At 48.2% G+C, this 24,399-nt stretch overlaps 2 protein-coding genes across 15 annotated transcripts in view; both read left to right on the top strand.

Moving 5' to 3' along the window:
* The window catches only part of Px (MAP7 domain-containg protein plexus), a 61,676-nt gene extending 56,193 nt beyond the window's left edge, over positions 1–5,483 (top strand). The window contains exons 12-15 of the mRNA XM_076816010.1: positions 547–3,144; positions 3,244–3,450; positions 3,546–3,941; positions 4,028–5,483. Coding sequence (XP_076672125.1) covers positions 547–3,144; positions 3,244–3,450; positions 3,546–3,941; positions 4,028–4,227 — 3,401 coding nt within the window. The 3' untranslated portion in view covers positions 4,228–5,483. The remainder of the gene's footprint in view (positions 1–546; positions 3,145–3,243; positions 3,451–3,545; positions 3,942–4,027) is intronic.
* A 2,089-nt stretch (positions 5,484–7,572) lies between these two features.
* Positions 7,573–24,399, top strand: part of Chm (lysine acetyltransferase chameau) — a 28,777-nt gene continuing 11,950 nt past the window's right edge. For 2 of the 14 annotated variants that reach the window (XM_076815873.1, XM_076815886.1), the window contains exons 1-10: positions 7,574–8,005; positions 8,137–8,602; positions 8,675–8,923; positions 9,000–9,263; positions 9,354–9,533; positions 9,628–9,684; positions 10,256–10,625; positions 10,710–11,004; positions 11,079–11,323; positions 11,413–11,599. In XM_076815873.1, coding sequence (XP_076671988.1) covers positions 7,988–8,005; positions 8,137–8,602; positions 8,675–8,923; positions 9,000–9,263; positions 9,354–9,533; positions 9,628–9,684; positions 10,256–10,625; positions 10,710–11,004; positions 11,079–11,323; positions 11,413–11,599 — 2,331 coding nt within the window. In that variant the 5' untranslated portion in view covers positions 7,574–7,987. Of the gene's footprint in view, positions 8,006–8,136; positions 8,603–8,674; positions 8,924–8,999; positions 9,264–9,353; positions 9,534–9,627; positions 9,685–10,255; positions 10,626–10,709; positions 11,005–11,078; positions 11,324–11,412; positions 11,600–24,399 lie in introns of all 14 variants that reach the window. The other 12 variants (XM_076815880.1, XM_076815875.1, XM_076815874.1 and 9 more) reach the window with 12 other exon arrangements.

Genomic DNA, 24,399 nt, shown 5'->3' with positions numbered 1-24,399 from the left:
GTCCCTATAGTTAGCGAAATTTCTTTTATTCGACTTATACGGTGTCCGGTTTCATTGGAATTCTAACGGCAATCATCCCCAATACTTGGAAGTGCATACATTAAGCTATTTCCGATAAGGACAGTATTATGCGTGCGGATCATTCGTGCGTCATCAGGTAAGTTGAAGTAGACGAACGACCGTTGCCTCGATAGATTGCAATGTTTTTGCGCATTCTGTTTGAAGTGTTTTACAAGGAGCCCGATCGTACAAGACATCTTCGTCGCGATCGTAGCTGCCCGATACCTGAATGCCGATACTGCGAATACCGTTTCTCGTAAAATATCTGCAGCGTATGCGACACGCACTAGATCGATTATAAACAGTGGATTTAACGCTTCTCCTCGCGCACGAACCTAACAGAGAGTAACAGCCGAAAGTTTGAAACGAGGCGCGACGTAACTTGTAGCTAGATGAAAAGTGCCGAGTTCGTTTTCTCTACTAAATAAGCCGATAGCAGTAGATCAGTGAAAGATTACCAAGCACTGTGTTCGGGATTTGTTCCAGCTAGGAAGCCGACCATAGCGGCTCAGATGCATAGCGACCGGGAGCGGGAGCGGGAGCGAGAACGGGAGCGAGACAGGGAGCGGGAGCGAGAGCGAGAGCGCGAGAACAGAGATCGGCCAAGTGGAAGCGGAAGCGGTAGCGGCACTGCCAACAACAGCAACGCAACAATTAGCAACAACGGTAACAATAGCGGTGGATCTGGCAGCAACAATCACCACCAGTCCAGAAAGGAAGAGCAATCCTCTGCTCCACCCTCTGCACCAGCACCTGCACCACCGCCACAACCAGCAGCAACATCCGACTCAGCGGCAACAGCGAACATCTACCACTCTCGTTTGCCAGCGTTTCCGAACCCAGCAGCTCCCATTGGACCACCGCCGTCCTTGGGCTCGGCTTCTATCTGTCCCGTGAGCTCTGCCGCCATGCCGCCTCCTTTGGCATCTACTTTGCCCCCTCTGAACCTTGGACCTCCGCCAGCTATAAGCTCCGCGCCTATCGGCCCGCCGCCTATACCCTCTATAGCCTCTATGTCATCCTTAACGCCGGCCGTAATAGGACCGCCTCCACCACCTCCACCCTTAACTATGCCTCTGGCGCCTATCATTTCTATACCTTCTCTCCATTTACCCCCCGTTCCCTCCACTACTATTCATTCTAGTCAGCATACAGCTACGATAATGAGCAGCGCGACAACAGTTACAACCTCCATATACCATCAGCAACCACCACCGCAACCGCAACAACAAATGCAACAGTCATCGCAATTACCACCGTCGCAGCAGCAACAGCAGCATCAGCAGCGTAACTGCAACGCGGCTGCTACACCAACGACCAGCTGCTGTTCGTCCAGCAGCGGTACGATAACCACGCACGCGACACACACTCTAACCGCACCTAACGCCGTTCCTTCAACTATGAGCAGTGGGGTACTTAACCACATGAACTTGATCCACAAATCGCCGCCGTTGGCTCACGGCGTTCATACGTCGAGAAACAAAGATGTAATGACCGTTGCGCCGAGCACGGCGGCGGTCGCTTCGACCACGATCACGACCACGACAACGGCGATGAGCACGAGTACAGCGGCGAGTACGCCAGCGACGACGCAGCCAGCTTTCGTGCGACCGTTCGAAGATTCCTTTCGTTCCTCGTCGAAATCTCAACAAAGGCCGATTGTCAACAGCCATAATCACAGTATAACGAATCAGCTTGGCCATCCAGAATCGCCGATCAAGTCGCCCGCTACGACGTCCACGTCTCAAACTATCGTCGGTCAAATGATGCCCGATAACACTACAGTGGATAGCAGCAAGACCATGAGTCTTCATCAATCGTTGTCGCAGCCGATCCCATACCCGCCGCCGCAGCAGTTTCACCACCCGCATATACCTGTCTCACATGTACCTGGCTTGTATAAACCACCACACTTCTCTTCCTCGACCCCTCATCAACATCATTCCCAAACGAAGATCAACGTCCCGACGTTAACCACTATCAGCGGTGGTGGTAGTGGTAGCGGTGGCGGAAACGGCACGAACGCGACCAACTCGAATTGCAGCAAACAGCAGAGCTCGCATCACGCCAGCGAATCGAATCAGACGGCAGCGATAGCGTCCCAGAGGAGCGAGAATCCCCCGCAGTCAGTGGCGGTGAATTGCGTCTCTGGGGAGAAAGCAACGGGAAACGCCAGCTACAACGGTGGCAATCTCGTAGCAGGTAACGGGAACAAGGTTGCGAATCATGCGAATTCGCAGCACAAGAGTAGCACGGACGCGGCCGTGACCAAAGACGTTGGTAAACTTAATTCGTGCATCGAGAAAATGGAGCTTCCGAATCATACGAAGCAGGCGGCGGCGGCGGCGAATCAGAATCATCTAGGGAAGAACTCGATTCAAGAGAAATCGGCGACAGGCCATCTGAGCTACGAGCAAGCAAAAGCGCCGCCCGCCTTTCAGCCTGTAAATTATAATCTCGCCGAGAAGGAGACGAAACCCGAAGTAGACCCTAAGACGCAGAACGAGCAGAATAACGTTTTGTCCACATTATCGTTTCAACCGAGTTTTAAGTTCAGTATAAACGATATCGCGCAGAAGCCCATAGACACGACTCAGTTGATGCAGAGCATCAAGTCCGAGGAGGTTTTGCGTACCTGTCAGAACGTCTCTAACGTTCTCCTGCAGATACCAAAATACCAAGAGAAGCTGTTGAATTTCTCCAACGAGCTGAAGACCGCATTTTGTTTCACCGACAAGTGCAATAATTTGACTGAGATTTCCGTGAAGTGCGAACCGGCGGTGTTAAACGTGCCTGACCTGAGCAAGGCTCTAGTCAAACCGGATATTACCAACGACAAGTCTTTCCTTGTACCTGAGAATCCGAAAGAGTTGACGTCCTCGTTAGATCTAGCCGAGAGAAGGAGAAAACGGAAGCGGGAGAGGAATGCGAGCATCGCGTGTAGTTCCGACTCCGAGGGCGACGACGAACTCAAGGACGTGGATCTCTGGATCACTAAAGGTCCACCGGCCAAGTTACAGTATTCCGAGAAGAAGTTGGCTTTCCTCGCTATGTTCGGCTTGACTACTTTAAGCATGAGAAACGGTAAGGATAACACATGCATGCATCCACGTTGCTACGTTTCCCCCGACTTACTTACTGTCCCGTACCATTTCCGATAATCGCATGTTCCGCGCGTTACAGAAATGGAGCTTTGCAAAGTGGAGAAGAGGTACAAGTTAAATCCTGATCCGCCGGATATGCCGATGGAACCAGAACCGGTAATCGACTCTGTATTACCAATTCCACGCGAGCACCCAGACGTGTTGCTGCATGCGCCAGATTTTCAGCCGAAGGTTGGCTTCCTCAAGACAATAGGCCTCGATGTAATGCCTCCGAGCAGAAGAGACGGCAAGTATCGTTTAATTTCCATCTCCCGACGAGGGTGCACGTCGGTCCTCGATTTTCACGAAATTAAACGAACGTTGTACGTGTTGGAATTACAGAGGCAGAGGTAACGTGGCAGTACGTTCTGCAAGACCGTAGGAAACGGAAGAGCACCAACTCCGTGACTGCGTACTGCGAACGGATCGCCAAGGTTTACTCGAAGAATCCGCCACCGTTACCGAAACCACCGCAAAAGATGAGGCTGTTGGACAGAGTGAAAGTGAAGCACGTCCCGGAACGGCCACCGCCTCTGCCACCTTTGGTTCCCAACATCGTCTCGATGTGTTATCCAGCTTTACCTATGCCTGGCGAGAACGGCATGAAACAGCACTGTAAAGTCGTAGACGTTAAAATCGTTGATGACAACGGCGACGAGAACATCGGCGGAAAGAAGGAAAGACCCAAGTGGACCGGAATCGAGGAAATGATGCTCGCGTATAGAGAGTATTCCAAAGGTACGTCCGACGGCGCGCGTGTCGATGAGCTGTCGCCTCGGTCCATTTTCATACTCTGATAATCCCCCTATCGCTTGTGATTGCAGATAAAGCATTGGAGAAGAAAGTTCTGACCAGCGAAACATCAAAACTGGTGGCACACTCGAACAACTTGCGTTCCGAGACTATGCAGCTAGAACGGAGGATGTACGAACTCTTATCCGCTAGGACAGCTCTAGATTCTGAGAGGCAAGTGCTGTGCGAAAAAATCGAAAGGATCAACGCACTTGTTAGGAACCTTAGGTAGCGACGCGTTACGCACAACACGGAAACTCATTCATCTGTGATATTATCAAAGGGTTAAGGGTCGTTAGCATACAGTACCGGGTATAAAAACCTACGATACTTAGGCGTGCGACGCGAACGATCGCCGGACATGTTTTATTGACCAAATGTACAGCAGCCTTTTTCCTATTGTTTTGCGACTAAATATATACACGTCATACAACAGCGATCGAGGTGACATTCGAGAAGTCACTAGAGCTAACTTTACATTTCGTCGACGAGAACTGTTTAGGATGTTATTATTGTAACGAGGAAAGCCATATCAGCAGTATGAGAACAATGCCTGTAAGAATCAGTGTACAAAACGAAATTATACTGAAATATATGTATGCACTTATTAGCTACCTACAGGGAAGTAGGTAATAAAGATTTTATAGTTTCAACTAACGGCTCTTAAACCCTGAACTATAAATAATTGTAATTTGTATCATACTATTTTAATGAGAAATAGACAAATCTTGTAACTTATTTTATTCAGCGTAATGTGGACTTTATGTCAAATAACTTGAAACAATGATATGTCAGAATTTGTACATGAGCCGATCATTATATTAACCGATATATGAAAGAGAGAAAGAGAGGGAGAGAACGAAAGATCGAGATTCACCGAATCGGTTCGGTGATAAACGAAAATGTTGCTCCGATATACATATAGACTGTGACCTTTCTTTTTGTTTTTTCATTTCTCATCGTAAACGATGGTGTATGTGAGCTCTGCGTTGAGACATTTCAAAGCACATTTAAAACGTACCACAGACTGCTATTACGATAAATCGGGATACAAAATAAAAGGAAGAAATCGAAACTGTAGAATTATATGGATTACTTTTAATTTAAAGGGTGTTTAAAGGATGTTTCGAGATAGAAATAACTCTAGTCTACGGACATTCGTAGAATGCGGGAAACTCACGTCTGATTCCGAGAAATCAGAGTAGTGACCGATCCTTCCTTCCGATGTCCACTGTTCGCGACAATGAACGCAAAGGCCAGTGAATACAAGGAAAATTAATATAATAACAACACCAGCAACAGTGAGGTACTTACAGTATAGGTAAAAGTGACTTAATTTAATCGAAAACGTGAGACATCGCGCGAGCACATTCCATGCGAAGAGATATGCTTGTTACCCGACCACCAACATTCCACACGTTCGAGAACCGTAATCGAGAATCGCAAAACAATGTTGAAGGCGAATAAAATTCGTTTTGTTAAAGAAAATTCTGCTTTTTATTATATTCGACTGAACCGACGCTATTCTGAGTTCTGGGTATCATGTATTTGTATCTCACTCTGCTCTTTGAGTGCATCGTTCAATTATACATCGTAACAACTCCAGTATGTATAATAGGAGAGAATCATTTACAATTTCACCGTTTTGTTCATTGAGTGCCTAACGTTATCCTACATTTGTAAATACCATTATTTTTATGTATTGTATAACAAAAAGAGACCGAAAACTACTTGACGGTCTTGATCTGGCCAAAACGAGAGCCTAGGAGTAAATTGTTGAAAATACGAATCCTCTGAGTCTATTTGTTTCTACCCCCTGGTGCGCGTGTGCAAAATAATATATTTATTTGCTTTATTATTTATTCATATGTAACCATTCTCAACAACAATTTCAAAACTTACAGCACATTTCCAAGTCTACGCTTCAAAATTTATACTTCATCCTTCATCACACTCTGCGCTGCAATATTTACATTCCACTATGACCCACCCTATACCCATCACAATGTGCACTGCACGTTACACTTCACACTCCATACGTCATACATCACACGCCATACACTACACTTCATACATCACACTTCACAATAATCATACACTGCTGTTAACTTAGGAAATAAATAGTGGTCTTACGGTAAGGCACAATGTGGTAAGTATTCAGGTAAGTTATTCAGCGTCCCGCGAAAACGCGACAAAGTTACAAAGGACAAAATTTTTAACAATCTTGCAAATGAGATTCAAGTGTTTGAGTCATAAAATTCCGGTTCGCAACTTTGTGCATTTTCGCGGAAAGCCCAATTTCGGTTTGCAACTTTGTTGCGGGTACAAGAATCGTGCAATTTCGGAACAGCTATTTTTGGGTTGCTGCACCTGCAAGGAAAGCCGAATTTCGGTCTGCACCTGCAAAAACCCGAAAATTGCGCCCCGCGGCTTCTCTTGCAGATCCAGCGCAAAAATCTGCTTCTCTTGCTGGTGCGGCACTTGAAAAACGATCTGTTCCGAAATTCATTGTACGATTCTTGCACCTGCAAGAGAAGCAGACTTTCGCGCTGCCCCTGCAAAGGCAAGAATATCTTCACACCGCACGACCCACAAATTGTCATTTTCCCACAAAATTGGGGATTCTAAGGGCACTATGAATTCTAATATACTAAGGATTCTATGAATACCGGCCTAAAATTTAGTCAAGTAGCTTAGTAAAACAATGGTAAATTACTAAATTACTCGCTACTCGACTAAATTACTCTACGTGTCTGTTCCAGCCTTAATATCGAGCGTTACTGACGTCGGTCTATAATTTTAATACAATGACAACGAATACAGAGCTATATGTGAATACATATTCTACTTTTAAAACGTGTATCGAATTTTAATAAAAGTCTTCTTCCAATTTTCATTATTTTTACAATTTATATTCGTGAATAATCACTTCGTTAATATATACTTACAATTAGACGTCTGTGTGTACTAATCTGTAGCAAACACTTTTTCATAATTAGCGGTATCGAGCATGCGCAGACTGGATGCGCGTGATTATTATGTGGTCGGCTCCTCGAAGTGACAGAAAATATAACCTAAATATATGCTATATGAAAACAAATGTTTAGTGGCTATTTTAGCTTCAAAGGCATCGCCTTAAAGTTGCAAATAAGAGGCGCAGGCCTTTCAAGAGGCGTTCGAAAATTCTGCGTCTCTTCGTTAAACAGTCACTGTCTCAAAACATCTGCGCCATTTGTCGCTCTTTGATTTGCTCTCCGGAGACGTTACTTTGTGCCATCTCTTTCGACGGCATGTTCTCCTGTTACAAAGCCCAATTTTGTGCATTCTGAAAATTTTCGCCAGATTTTGGCCAATATATCAGGAGAACATGAAGTGGAAAGAGGTATACTAAATTTCAATTATCGACCGTAATGCGCATCTCTCTCGCACCATGTTGGCGACAGTTTCAAGCCTTTCAACGCCATTTTTTCCCCCATGTTTTCGCACGTGCGCCTATACGCGTATTCTCCATTGAAGGGCTAACTTTTCGAAGGTAGGTAGCCGTGTGAAAAGACACTAGATTCTAGTTGCGATTCCCTAGCGTCAACGAAAGAGTTACTTTTACTTTATTTTCCAATTGTTGATCTACTTCCGAATCAGATTGTTTCAAATTTCACTTGACAATATTGAGTGGAAAATGATTCTGCGAGTGCTCGTAATGTGTGGGAGAGGTTTTTACAAAAGAAAGTATTACTTTACGTTGCTTTGAAAGCTGCCTTAAATCCTATTACTCGACCGCAGTGGCAGTGTGTCACGATATTTCGTAACGTGGATAAGTTTGTTGTGTTATGCAGTTGAAAGTTAGAATGAAGTGTAAAGTGGAGGGTTTATTGTTTTAAGTTCGACGTTTTTAAGAAATCCATTGACGTACATGCTTTGCAGGAAGAGAGGATTAATTGGAGAAATGACGTTCAGGCACATTTGTTCATTATTTAAAAGATAGCATTACAGAAATGACTCCAAAACGGAAGGTACGTACATTTAGCCCAACTTTCGCGATAATTTCAACTTCAAATATACTTCGATCTGAAACTTCATTATTGTGTTATGCTCCATGGTAGTTTTGGAAACCAATTTATATAATACGATCATTATTTGGCAGACCACTAGCTCAGAATCCACTTCGACGACTAGCTCTGGTTCGTCGTCGAGCAGTTCCTCCAGTTCTGGCAGCGAATCCAGCTCTTCTGATTCAGAGAACTCTAGCAGCTCTGCCAATAGTCAGAAGGTATCTGACACCGAAAGAACAAAGAAGAAAATACCATTCCCTGTGAGTCGCCATGGCAAATCTAAAGTCGATACAGCTTCCAATCTCTCTGCGGAGAATAAAAGCAAAGAAAGAGTACCACCTAAGAGTAGACCTGCGGTATATTCCTCGGAATCTGAGGAATCGCCGAATAAACCGAAACCAGCGAAGAGAAAGCCTCCAGCTAAGCCGAAAGCTACTGCTACAGTAGCACCCGTAGTTAAACAACAAAGGCCACTCGCTAAAGCAACGACCGCTTCCGGACAGCAAAAGAATGCCACAGGTTCGAAACAAGTTGCTAACAAGCCGAACAAACCACCAGGTAAATATGTTTCTTTTAAACTAATTTTATATGGGCAACTCTCTTAAACACTAAAATATATTATTTACTTAGTAGTCTCCATAAGTGCTAATGGGAAAGGTCCTGACAAATCTATGAAAGTAACATCCGAACCAGTGCAAAAGAAATTGAAAAAGAAAAGTATATTTAGTCCAGAGAATAGTAGCGAAAGCGACGGCGGTATTCCAGTAAAGACTAGTACAGCAAAGCCAACAAACAATTCTGCCAAATATACAAAGAGTCAGCAGCCCAAAGCGAAACCGACCGACGTGAAACAGAAAACTGTTACCCCGAGCAGATCTAGTGAGTAAATTACAATTGTTTTAGCATGAATCTAAAGTCATAGTGATTACTTAAAGCAATGATCCCGCTGTGCTAGGTTTGTTAACAAAATCAGCCCAGCCACAAAAGTCAGATAGCTCGGCGAGTTCGAAGAGCTGTTCCGCAGGATCGGGTTCCTCTGGCTCTTCTGACAGTAGCACCGATTCTGAATCATCGGAAAGCGTTGCGAGTCCACAGCCCCAGACAAAGAAGAAAGATACACAACCGAGTGCAACGATATGTGCTACCGTAAATCCTCCGCCGAAGCGACCATCCGCCACGGTTGCACCCGTGAAACCGCAGAAATGTACAAAACGGCAAAGTAAATGAACAGAGAGAGTCGAGTCGATAACCAAGTATACATCGTGGAGTTTTCGGGCACGGCTTTCTAAATATCTATTCTCATATTCAGGCACAATAAAGAGCGAGGACGAAGCCGATGCCTCTGCAAGCGAGAAGGAAATGGATGACCATGGAGAAACGGGCGGTTCGAAAGCAGCAAGCAAAGGCAAGCGGAAACTGCAGACACGGAAGGGAAGCAAATTACTTCAGCTCCAAACGAAAGCGGCCAGTGACTCGGAATCTGACGCAGGTAGGACCGTACTGTGGCAATCAGACTATCATAGCGTACAACATTACTAATCAGCTTCTCCTCGCCCATTCCTTTGTATGTTTATTCGAAGTAGATGATATGTTACAAAAGTCGTCGCTGCACAGTTTGGCAAACCATCCAGCTCTCACTGGTAACACGTTTACATTATGTTCGATCTATATTAGTTGACACGTGTTTTGTTTTGTGTGAACTGCTTTTTTCTTTTCATTATTCTTCTGTCCCTCCACGTGTTTGAGTTGAACAACGTTGCATTGAAACTTAGACGAGACTAACCACTAACCAGTTGATTTTGTTTAGCTAACAAGCTTAGTAAACCCTATCGACCTGTCATTACGATTACACCTATCAGCCTTGCTGCCTAGATAAACTGTTCGTTCGTAGTACCCGTTGTTCACTCGTAGTAAATGTCTCTAGATAAGCTCGATAGTTAAAGAGTGATATACGATATAGTCGGCGTAGCATGTGTACGTTGAATCGAGGCGGGTAGAGTAAATGTTCTTCAGGCGGTGAATTTAGGACTCTATGCTGCCTCCTTAACACAAAAAAGCAGTATTTGCGGTTCTGGATGGATGGATTGGACATAAATATGTGGCCCGTAGGAATCCAGTGGTCGATGGGAGAAAAAGCATTTCGTTTACAAAAAAAGCATGTGTCCAAGGTGTCCTAAGATGCAGATACAGTCTTTTTGCTTACGGCGGCAGTATGGTTCTCAGGTACGGAAACGGTAGCGTGTAAGCGTATCCTGCAAATTCCGCTGATCCGGTGTGATTTATCGAGAGTAGCCGAGAGCAAGAGGAGCACCAGCAAATCCCCAGTTAAACGCGCCGGGCCTAGTACCGCGGCCAGGCATGCTTCCGGTACCAACAGGGTACCGCAGAACAGTGGCACCTCCAACGCCACTGGAGCTCGCTCTGCTCAAGGGAATTACGCCCGTGCACGCGTGACCAAGGAGAGAGAATGCCCTTTAGCGCCGACTTGCGACTCTCGGGGACACCTTTCGGGAAAGCTAGACTCGCACTTTACCCTGGAGGCTTGCCCCTTGTATCATAACACCACGCCGCAAGCTTGCGTGTAAGTTGCAGCTGTAAGGCGCAGTAGACACGCTCACCTATCCTCTGTATCGCAGATTGCGGGAATGTATGCTGTTGCTTGCAGGGAGTTTTACAAGGAAAGGAAGAAACGCGAGGAGGACCGAAGGAAGGCTGTAGCATGCCTGGCGAAAAAGTCTCCCAAGGGGATGCACCAGACTACGGAGCAACGTAACTATCAGCTGAAAGTCAGAGAAATGAGGAGCAAATGGAAAGGGAACGCCGCCGATGGGAACGAAAGCGATAGCGGCAGCGAGCTTCAAGGGAACGAGAAGGACCGACAGCCGCGGCTGGCGAATCTGACGCCTGATTACGATTTGAAATTGTTCATGGAAGCGCAAGCTATCGCCAGTGAAAAGATCGTAGGTTGCAACGCGTACCCCTCTGTATTTAATGCGTTCACAGTCCACGGAGTACATAATGAATTCTGTTGAAGGAAAAGGAGCTGAAGGAGCTGGACTTCGATGGAGAGGGCAGGAACGGTGGAGGCACGCGTGTCATTGAAATGGGGAAATGGGAAATGGAGGTGTGGTACCAAAGCCCGTACCCCGAAGAGTTCAGTCGTGCTCCGAAGCTATATCTGTGCGAGTATTGCTTGCGATACGCGAAGAGTCGGCAGGTTCTGAGAAGGCATCGGGAGAAGTGTTTATGGAGGCATCCACCTGGCCACGAAGTGTACAGGTTGGTTAACGAACTCGCTTTCACAGTACACCGTTTACAAATGTAATCGCAACGCAAATATATCGCCCGGCTGTCTCGGTGTTCCGCAGGAAGGACAAGATCGGCGTGTGGGAGGTGGATGGAAAGCGGTACAAACAGTACTGTCAGAATCTCTGTTTGCTAGCAAAGTTCTTCTTGGACCACAAGACGCTTTACTATGACGTGGAACCGTTCCTCTTCTATGTGATGACGATCGGTGATTCCGAGGGGTGCCACACGGTTGGCTACTTCAGCAAGGTGAGTCTACTTCTCTATTCTGCATGCTGAAACTAAGGAAGTGTCGATCAAGTCGAAGAAGTCGAAGAAGTTACTCGAGCGTAAATTTTGTTTATAAACTATAATAACAATAATAATAAACTGGATTGAACTGTACAACTGTCTTCTTACTACGAAATGCTTGTTAGAGAGATACTTGCCGTGAATCGTTACCGGTCGACTCCGTGTCTCCGTGTTTCCTCGTGTAAGTACTGCAAACACTGCAGTGAGATCGAAGGGAGTAACTTCTTCAGGGTGAACAGTCGAGCACTGGTCGCCCGTTGCGGACGCAACTGAAAAATAAAATCAAACCAGACAGAAAAGAAAGGTCCTCGAGGCGTTTCTTATTGGCACGGTTACGACAGGCTGCCCAGAGAGATATTAATGCGAAGCACGTGCGTGTACGTGCGCCACTGTGCCTGAACGATGGTGTCTGGCTGCTGGCTGTACTTTTGTGTCGGTTAGCACTTGCGTAAACGGGGCCCGTGTTTACGCGGTAGGCGTCTCCTGTGTGCCTCTCTCTGATAATATTAATATCGCTCCATCTCTTCGCGTGCTCTTTCCATTGATGTCGGACAACAGAGAGACCTTTGGACTACCGCACGGGGCAACATTTAGAAAAAGAATTCAGTGTAACTACTACTGTTCCCTGCGCTAGCCTACCTCTGGCGCAAAATACAAACTGAAGCGAGAAAAAAGTAGCTTGTTCGCTATAATTTAGAATCTAACGGGCACTGCAACTTATAAATGATCGAATACATCGTAGCTGACGTAAAACGCAGTACATAGCTTTATTTACTCACGGTTACGGCGCGGAGAAAAACCTCTTCGCGTATGGAATGACCTAATATGTATTCGAGAGGGTCTGGTTATTTGTTGCTTCTATTTTGTGGTTTACCGAGGCGGCAATGGGATCCGTGCGCTGTGCAGGGATTACACGGGGTGAGGGTGCGTATCGCGAGGAGGGTGTCTCGTATCTCTGACCCCTCTTCGCCCCAGCACTCCTGGTTGCCCAGGAGGTCGCTGGGAGAGCGGTACGCGCGCCTATTTACTGCGGAACAGCATCGCCGGAGTCGAAATCTTTACCGCCGTTCAACGACCTCTGACCCTGGCAAGACGCGTCGATCCGCACCCTCCCGCCCTCCGTAGGGTGGGTAACGAAAATTCCCATCGAGCTCCAAGCGAACGTTTACCCCTGTTTCTTTTGTCTTCGCTTCTTAGGGAGGCCTCTCTACCAAGGAAAATTTTCTTAACCACCCGAAACTGACGTAAGTGGTTCGAAGGGAATTCATCCCTTCCATTCTAGCTGCAAGTGTTTCCTATCGAATTTCATTGACACCATAGGAAACGAGATGAAGTGGATGGTAGCTGGTATTACGATAGTTGTGCCATTGATAGCTTGGACATGACTCCGTCTGCCTTATGAGTGGGTATGTTACTTAAAATTTCACTAGACGAGGTGTAAATCTCATTGTCAGTTTATCGTTGCAAGGTTCCGCGGTTCTCGTTCAAAGTTCCTCCCTCCATCGAAATCTCAGAACTCTAACGATCTGGAGAAACGTACCCACCCTCTGCTCGTTCCCGAAAACAGTGACTGCGAAGTAGCTCCGCGAAGACACGGGTGTCCGTTCATCCCCGCCCGAGCCCTTGGCCGCCCAGTCGCAAGAAAATCCGATATAGGACGATAATTCTGGCATCGATCCTTTCGCTCGAATTACAAGAAAGGACGAGGGTGGGCCTGGCGTGTTCTTACCCGGCCAGCAGATTGCGTTACACACCTTACAAAAGGGCGTACCCCGTGGAGGTCGACGCTTCCTGTATCCGCAGTGGCGGCACAGCAGCAGCACCAGCAGCAGTAACGCGGAGTCAAAATCTTTATAGACGTTCAATGACCCCGACCCTGGCCAGACGGTCGTGGGGTGATGGTGACGGTGGTGGCGGCGACGTAGAGAGAGGGATAACGGGGGTGTGAGGGGGTGGCTCTGGCGTACGTACGCTATGCGCTTACGACGCGACGTGCAGTACCAGGTGGGTGGTTTTCAACCGAGTGGGGGATGCCGACGGCGGTGGTGGTAGCTGCAAAAAGGGGGATGGTGGTTGCAGAGGAGGACGGAGAAGGGGTGGCTGGGCGGCAAGGGGAGAGAGGGCGTCGCCTGGCATCGGGTCGTCAACCTTTCTGCAGCACTGCGACGTCGGGGTCGTTATTATTTCCTCCTCCGCCTCTCTCGCGTCTTCCCGCGCCCTCCCTCTGCCTTTTTCTCCGCACCGTCGTTTCATCGTCTCTTCGTTTCTTCCTTCCCGATTCTCTTCTTACCTTCGCCCTCCGTTTCTTCTCCACGTCTGGTAACAACCGCATCGCGTACGGGACATTCCATGCGAACTCGGACAGATTTCGGAGCAAGTTTTCGCAGATTGCTGAAATTTTGAATATGTTGCAGTGTTTAGTGATATTTAAACGTACCTCAAAGTTGGATATAAAAAACAGTAAGAGTTTTTCTGCTTCAGTTTTTTTCAAATACTTACCATTTTCGCGAATCCTGTATAAGAATATCAGCTATAGCGACGCAGCGTCAACTTTCGGCAATTTTTGCAGGGCCAATTTTAAAATGTTCATATTTTTGAAAATTTGTCCATCAAGGAGAAGGATAGAACTATTTTCCTCTTTCTCCAGATGGTTAAAATCGCGCCCGGTGTTAAAAACCTGCATTTGCTTAGAATAATTGCACAAAACTGGTTAAAAAATTGTTTCTTTAAACTGAAATAATTTTTTCTTAAAACTTCAATGTCTGCTCTATAAGCACCGTAAAACTCATCTTCGTCCGTTTACTACTTCCATAGCTATAATTTATTGAAAAAAAGTTAGCACTTAACTTGAAACAGCTGTAAAATCAACATTTTTCAAAATTTCGAAAAATCCTTCGAGGTACGTTGAAATATCACTAAATACTACAACATATTCAAAATTTCAGCTATCTACGAAAACTTACCTCGAAATCTGTCCGAGTTCGCATGGAATGTCCCGTACACTTTGAACTTCTTCCTAAAAGTTTGCCGCCCCGTCACCTACGCTCCCCTCGGCACCTCGATTTCGCCCCTTTGTTACCTAGCCGGTCTAGCCGGTGGTCCCTCGCGCCGCGGAAGCAGCCCCGTATCTTTGGGAAACGATTCACCCTTTATTGGATTCCATCCATTCGACCTTCTCTCCGGCAACGGGCATGGCACTTGGAAACGATTGCTCCTTAATACTTCATCCCTCTCGACCGTACGTCCTTGCGCAACCGTCCGCCGGTCGATTCTTCTCGCAGCGGTAAATCCACTTTAAGGGTAGTCCAATTACTCATCCCAGCCGTGCTCCGGGATGAAAAAGAGCAACGCCGCCGCGCCGCGAGATCTATCGATCCGAGTTGTCCAGTAGCGCGCACGGATCACTCCTCCTTCGCGTCTTGCGGTCTCCTCGGCTTGACCTCGAATAATCCGGACGTTGGCCTTGAGCGTGGAGGCCGTTGACCCGGGCGAGGCGGGCGTCGACCTTGGCCTAATCCGGCCGTTGACCCCACGCGACGGAGGGCGTTAACAGCCCGGGGTCTAGACGACGACGTTGACCTTGAACGATACCAGCGGTGACCTTGAACGATTGCGCGCCGTTCCCTGGTAGCAGAGCCGAGCGAAACGGCCACGGTGAATTTATAAATTTCGTTAGAAACAGCCCGAGAGCCTCCCTTCTGCCGCGTTAACGCTCGCCTCGCTCGTCCCGCTCGTCCTGCGTGTGACGTAGAATTTTTATCAATCCCGAGCCAGCCGAGCAGAAATCGAGGGGTTCGGTTCGAGGCTCGAATATTTACAGCTTCCGCCGTGCTCACCGAGACACGACAGCCACCTTCCGCGGCGAATTTCGAAAACATTCTCGCGCGACCTTCTCCCTACCGTACCTGCCCCTTCGAAGGATTAATCCAAACGCGATAGACATTCTCACTCCCGGAGCGGGAGCAAGTGTCGCGTGCTCGACAAAGGATCCGTGCTCGGTAAAAGACGCGAGACGGCGGAGGAGACGGAGATGCCGCTTTGACAAACATCGCGCCGCGCGGGGATGCTGAAAAGACCGCGGTTTAATTCTAACGTGCGAGCGTCGCGAAAGAGACGGGTTTCTGCGGGGGATTAAACGCGTTCCCTACGTGGACGCCTGTAATTGCTGTTTACGACACGGCCGATAATGGCCGTAATGATAATGCGATACGGCTTATATACCGTGTGTATATTATAGCTGTATCCGAGAAGTCGTATTCCTTTGGATCCCCGAAAAAGGAGAAACGCTTGTCACGTGAAATCCAGGCGGAACCGGTTTTCGGGGCCATCGGGTCCGAGATACGCACAAACGGGGCCCTGTCCTGGTCCTGAAATCCTTGCGCCTTCTGCCGCGCCGAGGATCAGGCCAGGTTGCTCTAGCGAAACCAGAATTTCGATAGCCTTCGTCCCTGACCGGCCGATCATCGTCCGCGTATGGGATTATGGTCGGCCCCTGTAATCGAGAGGATCCCTGCGCTTGCTCCTGAACGCTCGGGAATCGTAACGGTGCAGAAGTCTTTTAACGGGGACGCGTTGCATCACCTTGGCGGCGAGCAGAGTATTCCAATGGGATCGCAGGAGCGCTCAACGCTTTATTTATTGCAGGGAAGCTTTCCTAGAGTCAATGACAAGTGATAAGGACCAGCGGCAGGCATAGGAACGCAAGTCTACCAGCTGCCAGACACCAGGAAACGTTCGCCGGGGTCCAGGCGCAGGACGAACGCTAACGAGACTCTCTCGACTAGTGCGAGCAACTCGATACCTTTAGGAAACAAAACCCCGGCAATTAACGCGTCGATGAAGATGTATCTGCTTCCAATACAGCCCCGTTCGGCTGGCTCGGGGGCAAGGAGAGGAAGATACACCGTGAATACGCGGCTCCGTGTTCCGAAGCGAACGAGACGACAACGTATCCTCTTACGTAGGTATTCCAGACAGGATCCAGCGCGAAGCAAACAGACAGGGGCGGCAGGGAGGGAGGAAAAAGAACGACAGCCGAGGAACACGACACGCATGTCGAACACCGACACCTACACCACAATACGCCGCTTATCCTTTCGCGCGTAGCCCCATGATACGGATGAAAGAGTATCTTTTAAAGGAACGGATGAGCCTCTTAAAAGCCACGGGGAATAAATCTGCCGCGCGAAATCCACGGTATTCCGATCACGTTTGCCGTCGGGTTCTCGTGAACGCTTCGAGTGGGATATGCCGCGCGTGTCGAGAGTGTCCGGTCGAATCTTGGACGTCGAAGATGATGCCTACAGCGACGAGTTACAGCTTCTGTTGGCACTTGGACGGAGCTGGACGAGGACGGCGATTTGCCTGCGAGGGGAGGAGGATAGGAAGATCGGCGGAATCGGGAATGCCCCGGTCGAAAAGCAGCAGACAGTATATCCGTGGAGACGCGACGATCCGCCAGCCACTCAGGCCTCGTTTCACTAACTTCCGGCGGTGCGCCAGTTAGCCCGTCACGAACCGTTCCGCTGTACGTATATGGTCCTGAATAATGCATGCAGAAATGGAAGGAGCGCGGCTTCTAGGAACGAAGAGAGTGGAGCGCAGGATGGGAGGGAAAAAATTAGAGGGACAGCCGGGGGAAAGGATTAAGGGAGAGGCCCGTCATCTCCGGGGAACGGTCCGATCTGTGTGTAACGTAATAAATAGACAGGGCCTTGACAACGTTTGTGCGTCTCTGAAGGAGAAGAGGATCCGGCGAAACGCGCACGAAGACGGATGAAAGCGAGAGGAGGTCGGAGAGGGGTTGTGCGCGATGCAAAAAGGCAACGAAGCGTCCGCGTCGGGGAAGGATCACCGTGGAATTCCAAAGCGACGCTACGTGTGCTCGTCCTGGAAATCGTCGTGTCGCGGCTTTCGTTTTGGCCGACGGTGGACCCTTTCGACGGCTGAGAGGGCCCGGAGGTGGTACGTATCTCGGGTCGACGGAAAGACCACGATTTTCAGGAGCACGCTCTCGAGAAGGCGCGCCCCGAGCGGGGCCCAGAGACGATTTTTATTATAACAGCCGTTAACGCGGTAATTGGAAACTAAAAGGGGCAAATTTAGCGAGGGACCCTTTTGAAAGAGCGACGAGGACCCGGTGAAGGGCTCGGTGTACATAACGCGTAAATAGTTGGATCCCGAGGCGTTTATAACCGAACGGTATGTAAAGAAGGAAAGGATCAGACAGAGGGTACCCTGAAGAGGAGCGACGGGGAGAACGAGGGTGGAGGTTGGATGGGGGCGATGTATAAACGCTGGAGGATCTCTTTGAGTGGAGAGAAACTCGATTTCGGAGATAAATATATTTATTATCAAAATTTCTCAAAGAAAACGAACCGTCAACGAAGCTGAGCGCTGAACGGGGTTGGAGGCGTAGACTGCGAGGAGGTGGCGGAGCGAGAGAAGATTGCGAAGAAAATGGACGGAAATTTCGGAGTTGAACGACCTGGGGTGGCCGAATCGGAGGGGAGAAGGAAAAATCGCATCGGTGGAGGAGGATGGAGGAAAGGACAGGCGCGGCATGGCGCGGTGCGAAACGGACAAAGAGGAGAGCCGCGGCGAGAAAGGCAGTCAGAGGGTCGGTCAATTTTCCTTAAAAATATCCCGCAGACGTGGGGTGTGAGGTGGAAAGGAGAAAGGGTCGCGAGGGGTGGCGCGAAAGGGACTCGGCAAGGCAGGCAGGCAGAAAAGGAAAGGGATGACGTAGGGCGTAGGGTAACACGGGAGTACGAGGACGAGTAGTAGTAGAGGTCGTCGATACGATACGCGGCGGCCTCTTGGAGAAGAGGTTGGGGTAGGCTCGCCCAACCCTCCATCCGCCTCGGTCGAACTTCCCCTCGATCTCTCCTCCGTTCTCCCTGCAAAACCTCACCCCGACTGGGGTCGATCGATGCCAGACAGTCCTGTTCACACGACCAAATCCCGCCGAATACACATCGTCGTCCCTAGAAGTTGGGGTAGGGTTATCATCTAGCTCTAGCCCTAGCTTCTGCCTAGCTGGGACATTCCATGCGAACTCGGACAGATTTCGGAGCAAGTTTTCGTAGATTGCTGAAATTTCAACATGTTGCAGTCTTTAGCGATATTCCAACGTACCTCGAAGGATTTTTCGAAATTTTGAAAAATGTCGATTTTACAGCTGTTTCAAGTTAAGTGCTAACTTTTTTTCAATAAATTATAGCTATGGAAGTAGTAAACGGATGGAGATGAGCTTTACGGTGCTTATAGAGAAGACATTGAAGTTTTAAGAAAAAATTATTTCAGTTAAAAAAAAATTAAACGTGTTAGTGCAATTATTTTAAACAAATGCAGGTTTTTAACACCGGGCGCGATTTTAAAAATCTGAGAAAGGAGAATATAGTTCTCTCCTTCCCCTTGATGGACAATTTTTAAAAAATATGGATCTAGTAGATAGTTCAATATATTTACTTCATTCCTAACCTCGTGTGGCCTTGAAGGTCATAGTGTACTATATGATTGAATTTGTCTTAACAGTCGCTTTCATATTAGGTAATCAAATATATAGCATTCCAATTAAAAAACTAGAAGTCACCCTCGTTTCAAGGAAAATATTGCGAACACCAAAAATTCAGATACCCTATTATGTTGGATATAAAAAACAGTAAGAGTTTTCCTGCTTCAGTTTTTTTCAAATACTTACCATTTTCGAGAATCCTGTATAAGAATATCAGCTACAGCGACGCAGCGCCAACTTTCGGCAATTTTTACGGGGCCAATTTTAAAATGTCCATATTTTTGAAAATTTGTCCATCAAGGGGAAGGATAGAATTATTCTCCTTTTTTCAGATATTAAAAATTTTTTTTTAAACTAAAATAATTTTTTCTTAAAACTTCAATGTCTTCTCTACAACCACCGTAAAGCTGATCCTCATCCCTTTACTACTTCCATAGCTATAAAGTATTGAAAAAAAGTTAGCACTTATCTTCAAACAGCTGTAAAATCGACATTTTTCAAAATTTCGCAAAATCCTTCGAGGTACGTTTACATATCACTAAACACTACGACATATTCACATTTCAGCAATCTACGAAAACTTACACCGAAATCTCTCCAACTTCGCCCGGAATGTCCCCTCTATACTCCGCAGCCTCCTCCCTCGCCGAGCTTCTTCCGATCCATCCTTTCCATCGCCGCCGTGAGTTTTACTCGAGCCTCGAAGCTTCACCTCCGTCTCCTCCTCCGCCTCCTCCTCTTCAACTTCTCGCGCGTACTCGACCACGATGTCATTATCCACGTCGTGTCTCGTGACAGAGAGCCGCAAGTGTACCGTGGCGGTTTCCAGTTTCTAGTTTCCAGTTTCCCGTGCCACCTTCGCCGCCCCCATGTACCCCCATGCGCCCACCGTTGCCAGCAGCCGGGAAAAATGCACGTGGCTAAGGTTCCTGCTCGCAGCCGGTGCGGCCGTGCGTCGTGTCTGCGCGCGCTACTCGCCCGGCGAGCCGCGTTAACGAGCGGGTGCGTCGATTCCTCGGATGTTGCTCGTCGTTTTCGTTTCAGGCCTTGACCTCTGTCCTCCGCGATGAAACGAACCCGAGCGCGTCCATTCTCAACCTCCATTTCACCGTTCGTCCGTTCACCGTTCAGCCCGCGGAGGGAATTACGCGAGCTACGATTCCACGGTTGATCCAAGGTCCCCGAGACCACTAGTCCGAATTCCCTCAACAGAAATACATCTCCCGGGAGGGGGGGGGACCCGTGCTCCGCTTCTGGCTGGCCCCGTGACGTACGTGACCACCCTATATACACGTGTCCGCGTCCCGTTGCACGTGAATGGGATTAAAATACGCGTACGTCTCCGCGTCTGCTTCTTCGCCGGGATTAATAGGCGCGGACGTCGCCGCATCGGTTCCAGCCTCGTCCCCGCAAAAGTCTATCGTTCCAGCAGTAGAAATCATCGAGTAGGAGTAACTCCTCTCCGTTCCGTCAGTACGTCGCAGGTCGCGACAGCTTCTCTGATAATTACGCTTCCAAAGCGCCATCCAGCAAGCATCGCCATCGGACTATAAGTTCGACAAACGCGACTCGAGTCCGCAGAAGTTTCGACTTCGGGTCAGGTCACCGAGACCTACGCTCGGTCCCCTCTCGCCCAACGAAAGCCCGTCGGATTGATTGGCCGTCGGTCGGACGGCACGCAGGAAATCTACAAGGGGTCGAGCGGGCCGAGTACTCGACCTCCAGCCGAAAGGAAAGCGATGTTCGCTTGGAAAAGAATGGAGCGAAGGGACGACAACAATTAATAAGTCCTCTGAAATTTGCGTGCAGGGGTCGAGTGGGGCCTGGGCGGAGGACTCTATCGGGGAGTCGCGACGATTTCTCTTTGGACCTGGAAGGCGTGCTGGGGATAATCCTGGGTCCATCCGACCCTTCTCTAAGTATTTGCCATTGATAAACTCGCCATGTCCCTCGAGGCATCCTCGTCTAGACGAGCAGAGCTGGCAGCTTCAATGCTCTCCTGCGTCGAACGATATTCGTGCAAACTTTCTTTTAACAACCAGCAGAGCAGTGGAAGGTTCGCGTTACACGCGGCACATGGACGCGTATCGCCGGAGAGGTTGTATTAAACTTCTCGTACACCCCGTATGTTAAGAGGAACGCTTTGTTCGGTATAAAGAAAGTGGAGGAGGAAACTCGGTGCATCTAAATATAGAAGTGACCGTCGCGAGGAGCTGTGTAACCTTTAAGCGACGCTCACACCGCGTCTCGCGCTCGGCCGAGGAATTCACCGGGCGAGTGAATCTTGGGGCGAGTAGGCTAGCTGCGAAGATAGAACCTCTTCGGTTCTCACTGGCCGCCGAAGAATACACGGCCGAACAGTGCCGGAGTGTTTCGCTCCATACGGTTTAATGTACTCCGAAGAGGATCAGGGGATATTTAGCAACCGTTGTCACCCGTGCCGGAGGCTCCCGAGGAGAAAGGACCGCGTCAGATTCGACAATGGGAAGAGGGACAGCGGCAATTATTTTATTCGCCTTATCCGCGCAGACGTTCGTTCGTTCACCTACGCACGCGGAGTCGCGCACACCAATGCGACGCCGGCCGCTGGTGCGACGTGTTTATGAGCGCGCGAGGAACGAGGCAGATATACGCGACGGATTGCTGGCCCGGCTGGTTGCTAGCTCACGTTCCGATGCCTCTATTGTGTCTGGGGCCCTTGCTCGCGCTTTATGCCGCGGCGATACGCGGAAAAGGATACTGACCGATTGGAAGCCTTTTACGATCCACGCCACTCGCTGCGACGCTCCTTTCAGCGAGCGCGATCGATAAAACCGCGCGACGATCGTTCTCCGAGGCAAAGTTCCGCGGGAAGCTTATCACTGGCGACTCGCTCCTGGCGCGCTCCGTGCCTCTGCCATCGATTCGAGAATCGCGTGGAGAATAATTGGTTTATTTATTTATTTATTGTTTGTAAACGGGAAGGGGTTCCCTTTAGTGTACGGGAGTAAGAGGGTGCATATTACAACAGAAAAAAAATAAATAAATAAAACATTAAGACAGGTGACGCAGGGCAGGGTGGAGCGGAGACAAAAGTAACACTTTTTACATTTGGCCTAGCCTAATATTATCTTTTATAGATATAAAAATGAAAATTGTGCCTTAAGATACTATGTTTCTTGGTCTATCATTTGAGCCCAGATTCAGCCTGAAGTGATAAGTAGTTAAAAAGGTATGGCAGTTTTCCGCAGTGACTGTCATTGTTAGTTTTGTCCTGCAGGGGTAGGACGAAAGTAATATACCGTGGGGACGAAAGTAACGCTAATTGTTTTGAGGAAAATTAAGTAAAAACACTTCATCCAACGCAAAAAGGATGTTTTATTTAAATAAACGATAGAAAGAAACATTTAAATAAACATATTTTAAATAGCGATAAAGACAAATAAATTTTAAATAACGAAAGGTGGAAAGCATAACCAGCTTCCAACATTTCTTTGGTATTGTGTATTTAGTTGAATGATAGGTATTAAATTTCACCTAATCCGAATTAAAATTATGACGCACAGTAGCTCGCAGCCATAATCGTACACTCTTTAAAATCGCATAACTTTTTTAAAATTAAACCAAATGACTTGAGTTTTTTTTAGAATTTAGAAGGATTAGTTTGCTAACTGACGTGATTCGTCGTTTTGAAAAGAAATGCACTTAGCGGGAATAGCAAAAAAAAATAGAAAAGGTCGTTCTTTAAACTCTTTTTGAGCCTGTAACGAAAATTCAAAAAACCGTTTTGTAGACTGAAGTAAGTTGCATACGTGTCTAAAATTTCATGAAAATCGGTTAACGTTGCTCTGAGCTATGAACGCTTAAAGATCGCAGAATAAGGTCGAGAATCGCTGATTTTGGGAATTTCCGCGAAACACCTTTTCCTAGAAGATCGCATGACGTAACATTTCGCCGCGTTTAAGGACATATTGTATCGTTCGCAGCAGGCCTCAAATTTTAACAGATCTGATTGCAAAAGATTACAGTCGGCTATGGTAGATATTCTTTTGAATACCTAGTTTTAAATCGTCCGCGTACAACAAAAAGTGTCAGTTTGAAAAAAATGTCTGCGAGATCATTGACGAACAAAATGAATAACAGAGTGCCTAGACGTGAATCTTGATGGATTCCCGACGTTATATTAATTGCTGACGAGTACGAATTCGCGACTTTTACAATTTGCGTTCTATTAGATAGGTAATCTTGGAGCCATAAAAGATTGCGCGAGCTGAGCGCTCTCAACTAGCAATAAGTTGTCCGCAGTTAAGCAGGTCTACGACAATATGAACTCTAGCTTGCAGGTTTCAGAGTCGTACAACTATGTGCAAGTACTTTGCATGGAGGAGGAGGAGGAGGCGGCTATAGATAAGTATTAAATGCGACATTGAAATGGAAAGGATCGCTGATAGCTAAACGAGAGTCATCCAACTCTATGCGTCGAGTCGCCTTCTTTTCGAGGCGGAAGGAGCCTGCTACACGACGATTCCCGGGGCTCTGCCCATCGAAAGAACCTTCGCATCTCGGGAATTCCTAGTCGGACGGAATGTTAAAGCGCGAGGAATATTAATCGCGGCGCGGCGAGGCATTCGCGCTTTTCCTCTCCTTAAACGGAAACGTGGCACGGTTCGTTTCCCCGCGACACGACTCCACTTGTCCCGCACCGTTGATCGATCCCGCGGAATCGCTGCTGTCGCCGCGCCCGCGCCGCCACGGGGACTCCAGTCGCGTCGCATTGAAGAAAAAAAAAAAAAGGGAAACCACGAGGAAAAGCGAGACAAGCTAGGGCCTTTCGCGCGCGGGGAGAGCACGAAAGCGCGGTGGGGACGTCGAGACGTCGAGACGTCCCTGAGTGGAGCAGAAACTACTGGCCCAAGGACGTCGCGGGGCCCAGATTCTCCTATCCTCTCCTCCTACTCCTCGCCGTTCTCTCTCCTCGTCCCACCGACGCGCGGGTCCCGCTCCGTTCGCCTCGAAACGCTTCTCGGTTGTTCGCTCGAGCTGATCGGCGCGGCGCGCTTCTCGCTGCGGCGATACATTTCTCTTCGACTTTTAGCAGATGGTCTATTGGGCGAGCGTGCCCACCGGGCCCGCTCGTAGGGCCCCGATCCCTTTATTCTCCTTTCCGCGCTTTCGCTCCTCTCTTTCGCATTCTTCCACTGTCTCTCTCCCCCCCGGTCGGTCGTCCTTCTCCGCCTCGCGGTCGACACACTCAACGAGCTGC

Source organism: Andrena cerasifolii, chromosome 7 (assembly GCF_050908995.1).
Source record: "Andrena cerasifolii isolate SP2316 chromosome 7, iyAndCera1_principal, whole genome shotgun sequence".
Taxonomy (NCBI): domain Eukaryota; kingdom Metazoa; phylum Arthropoda; class Insecta; order Hymenoptera; family Andrenidae; genus Andrena; species Andrena cerasifolii.
Note: the sequence above shows the minus strand (reverse complement) of the source record. Positions and strands in the feature narration are given on the sequence as shown.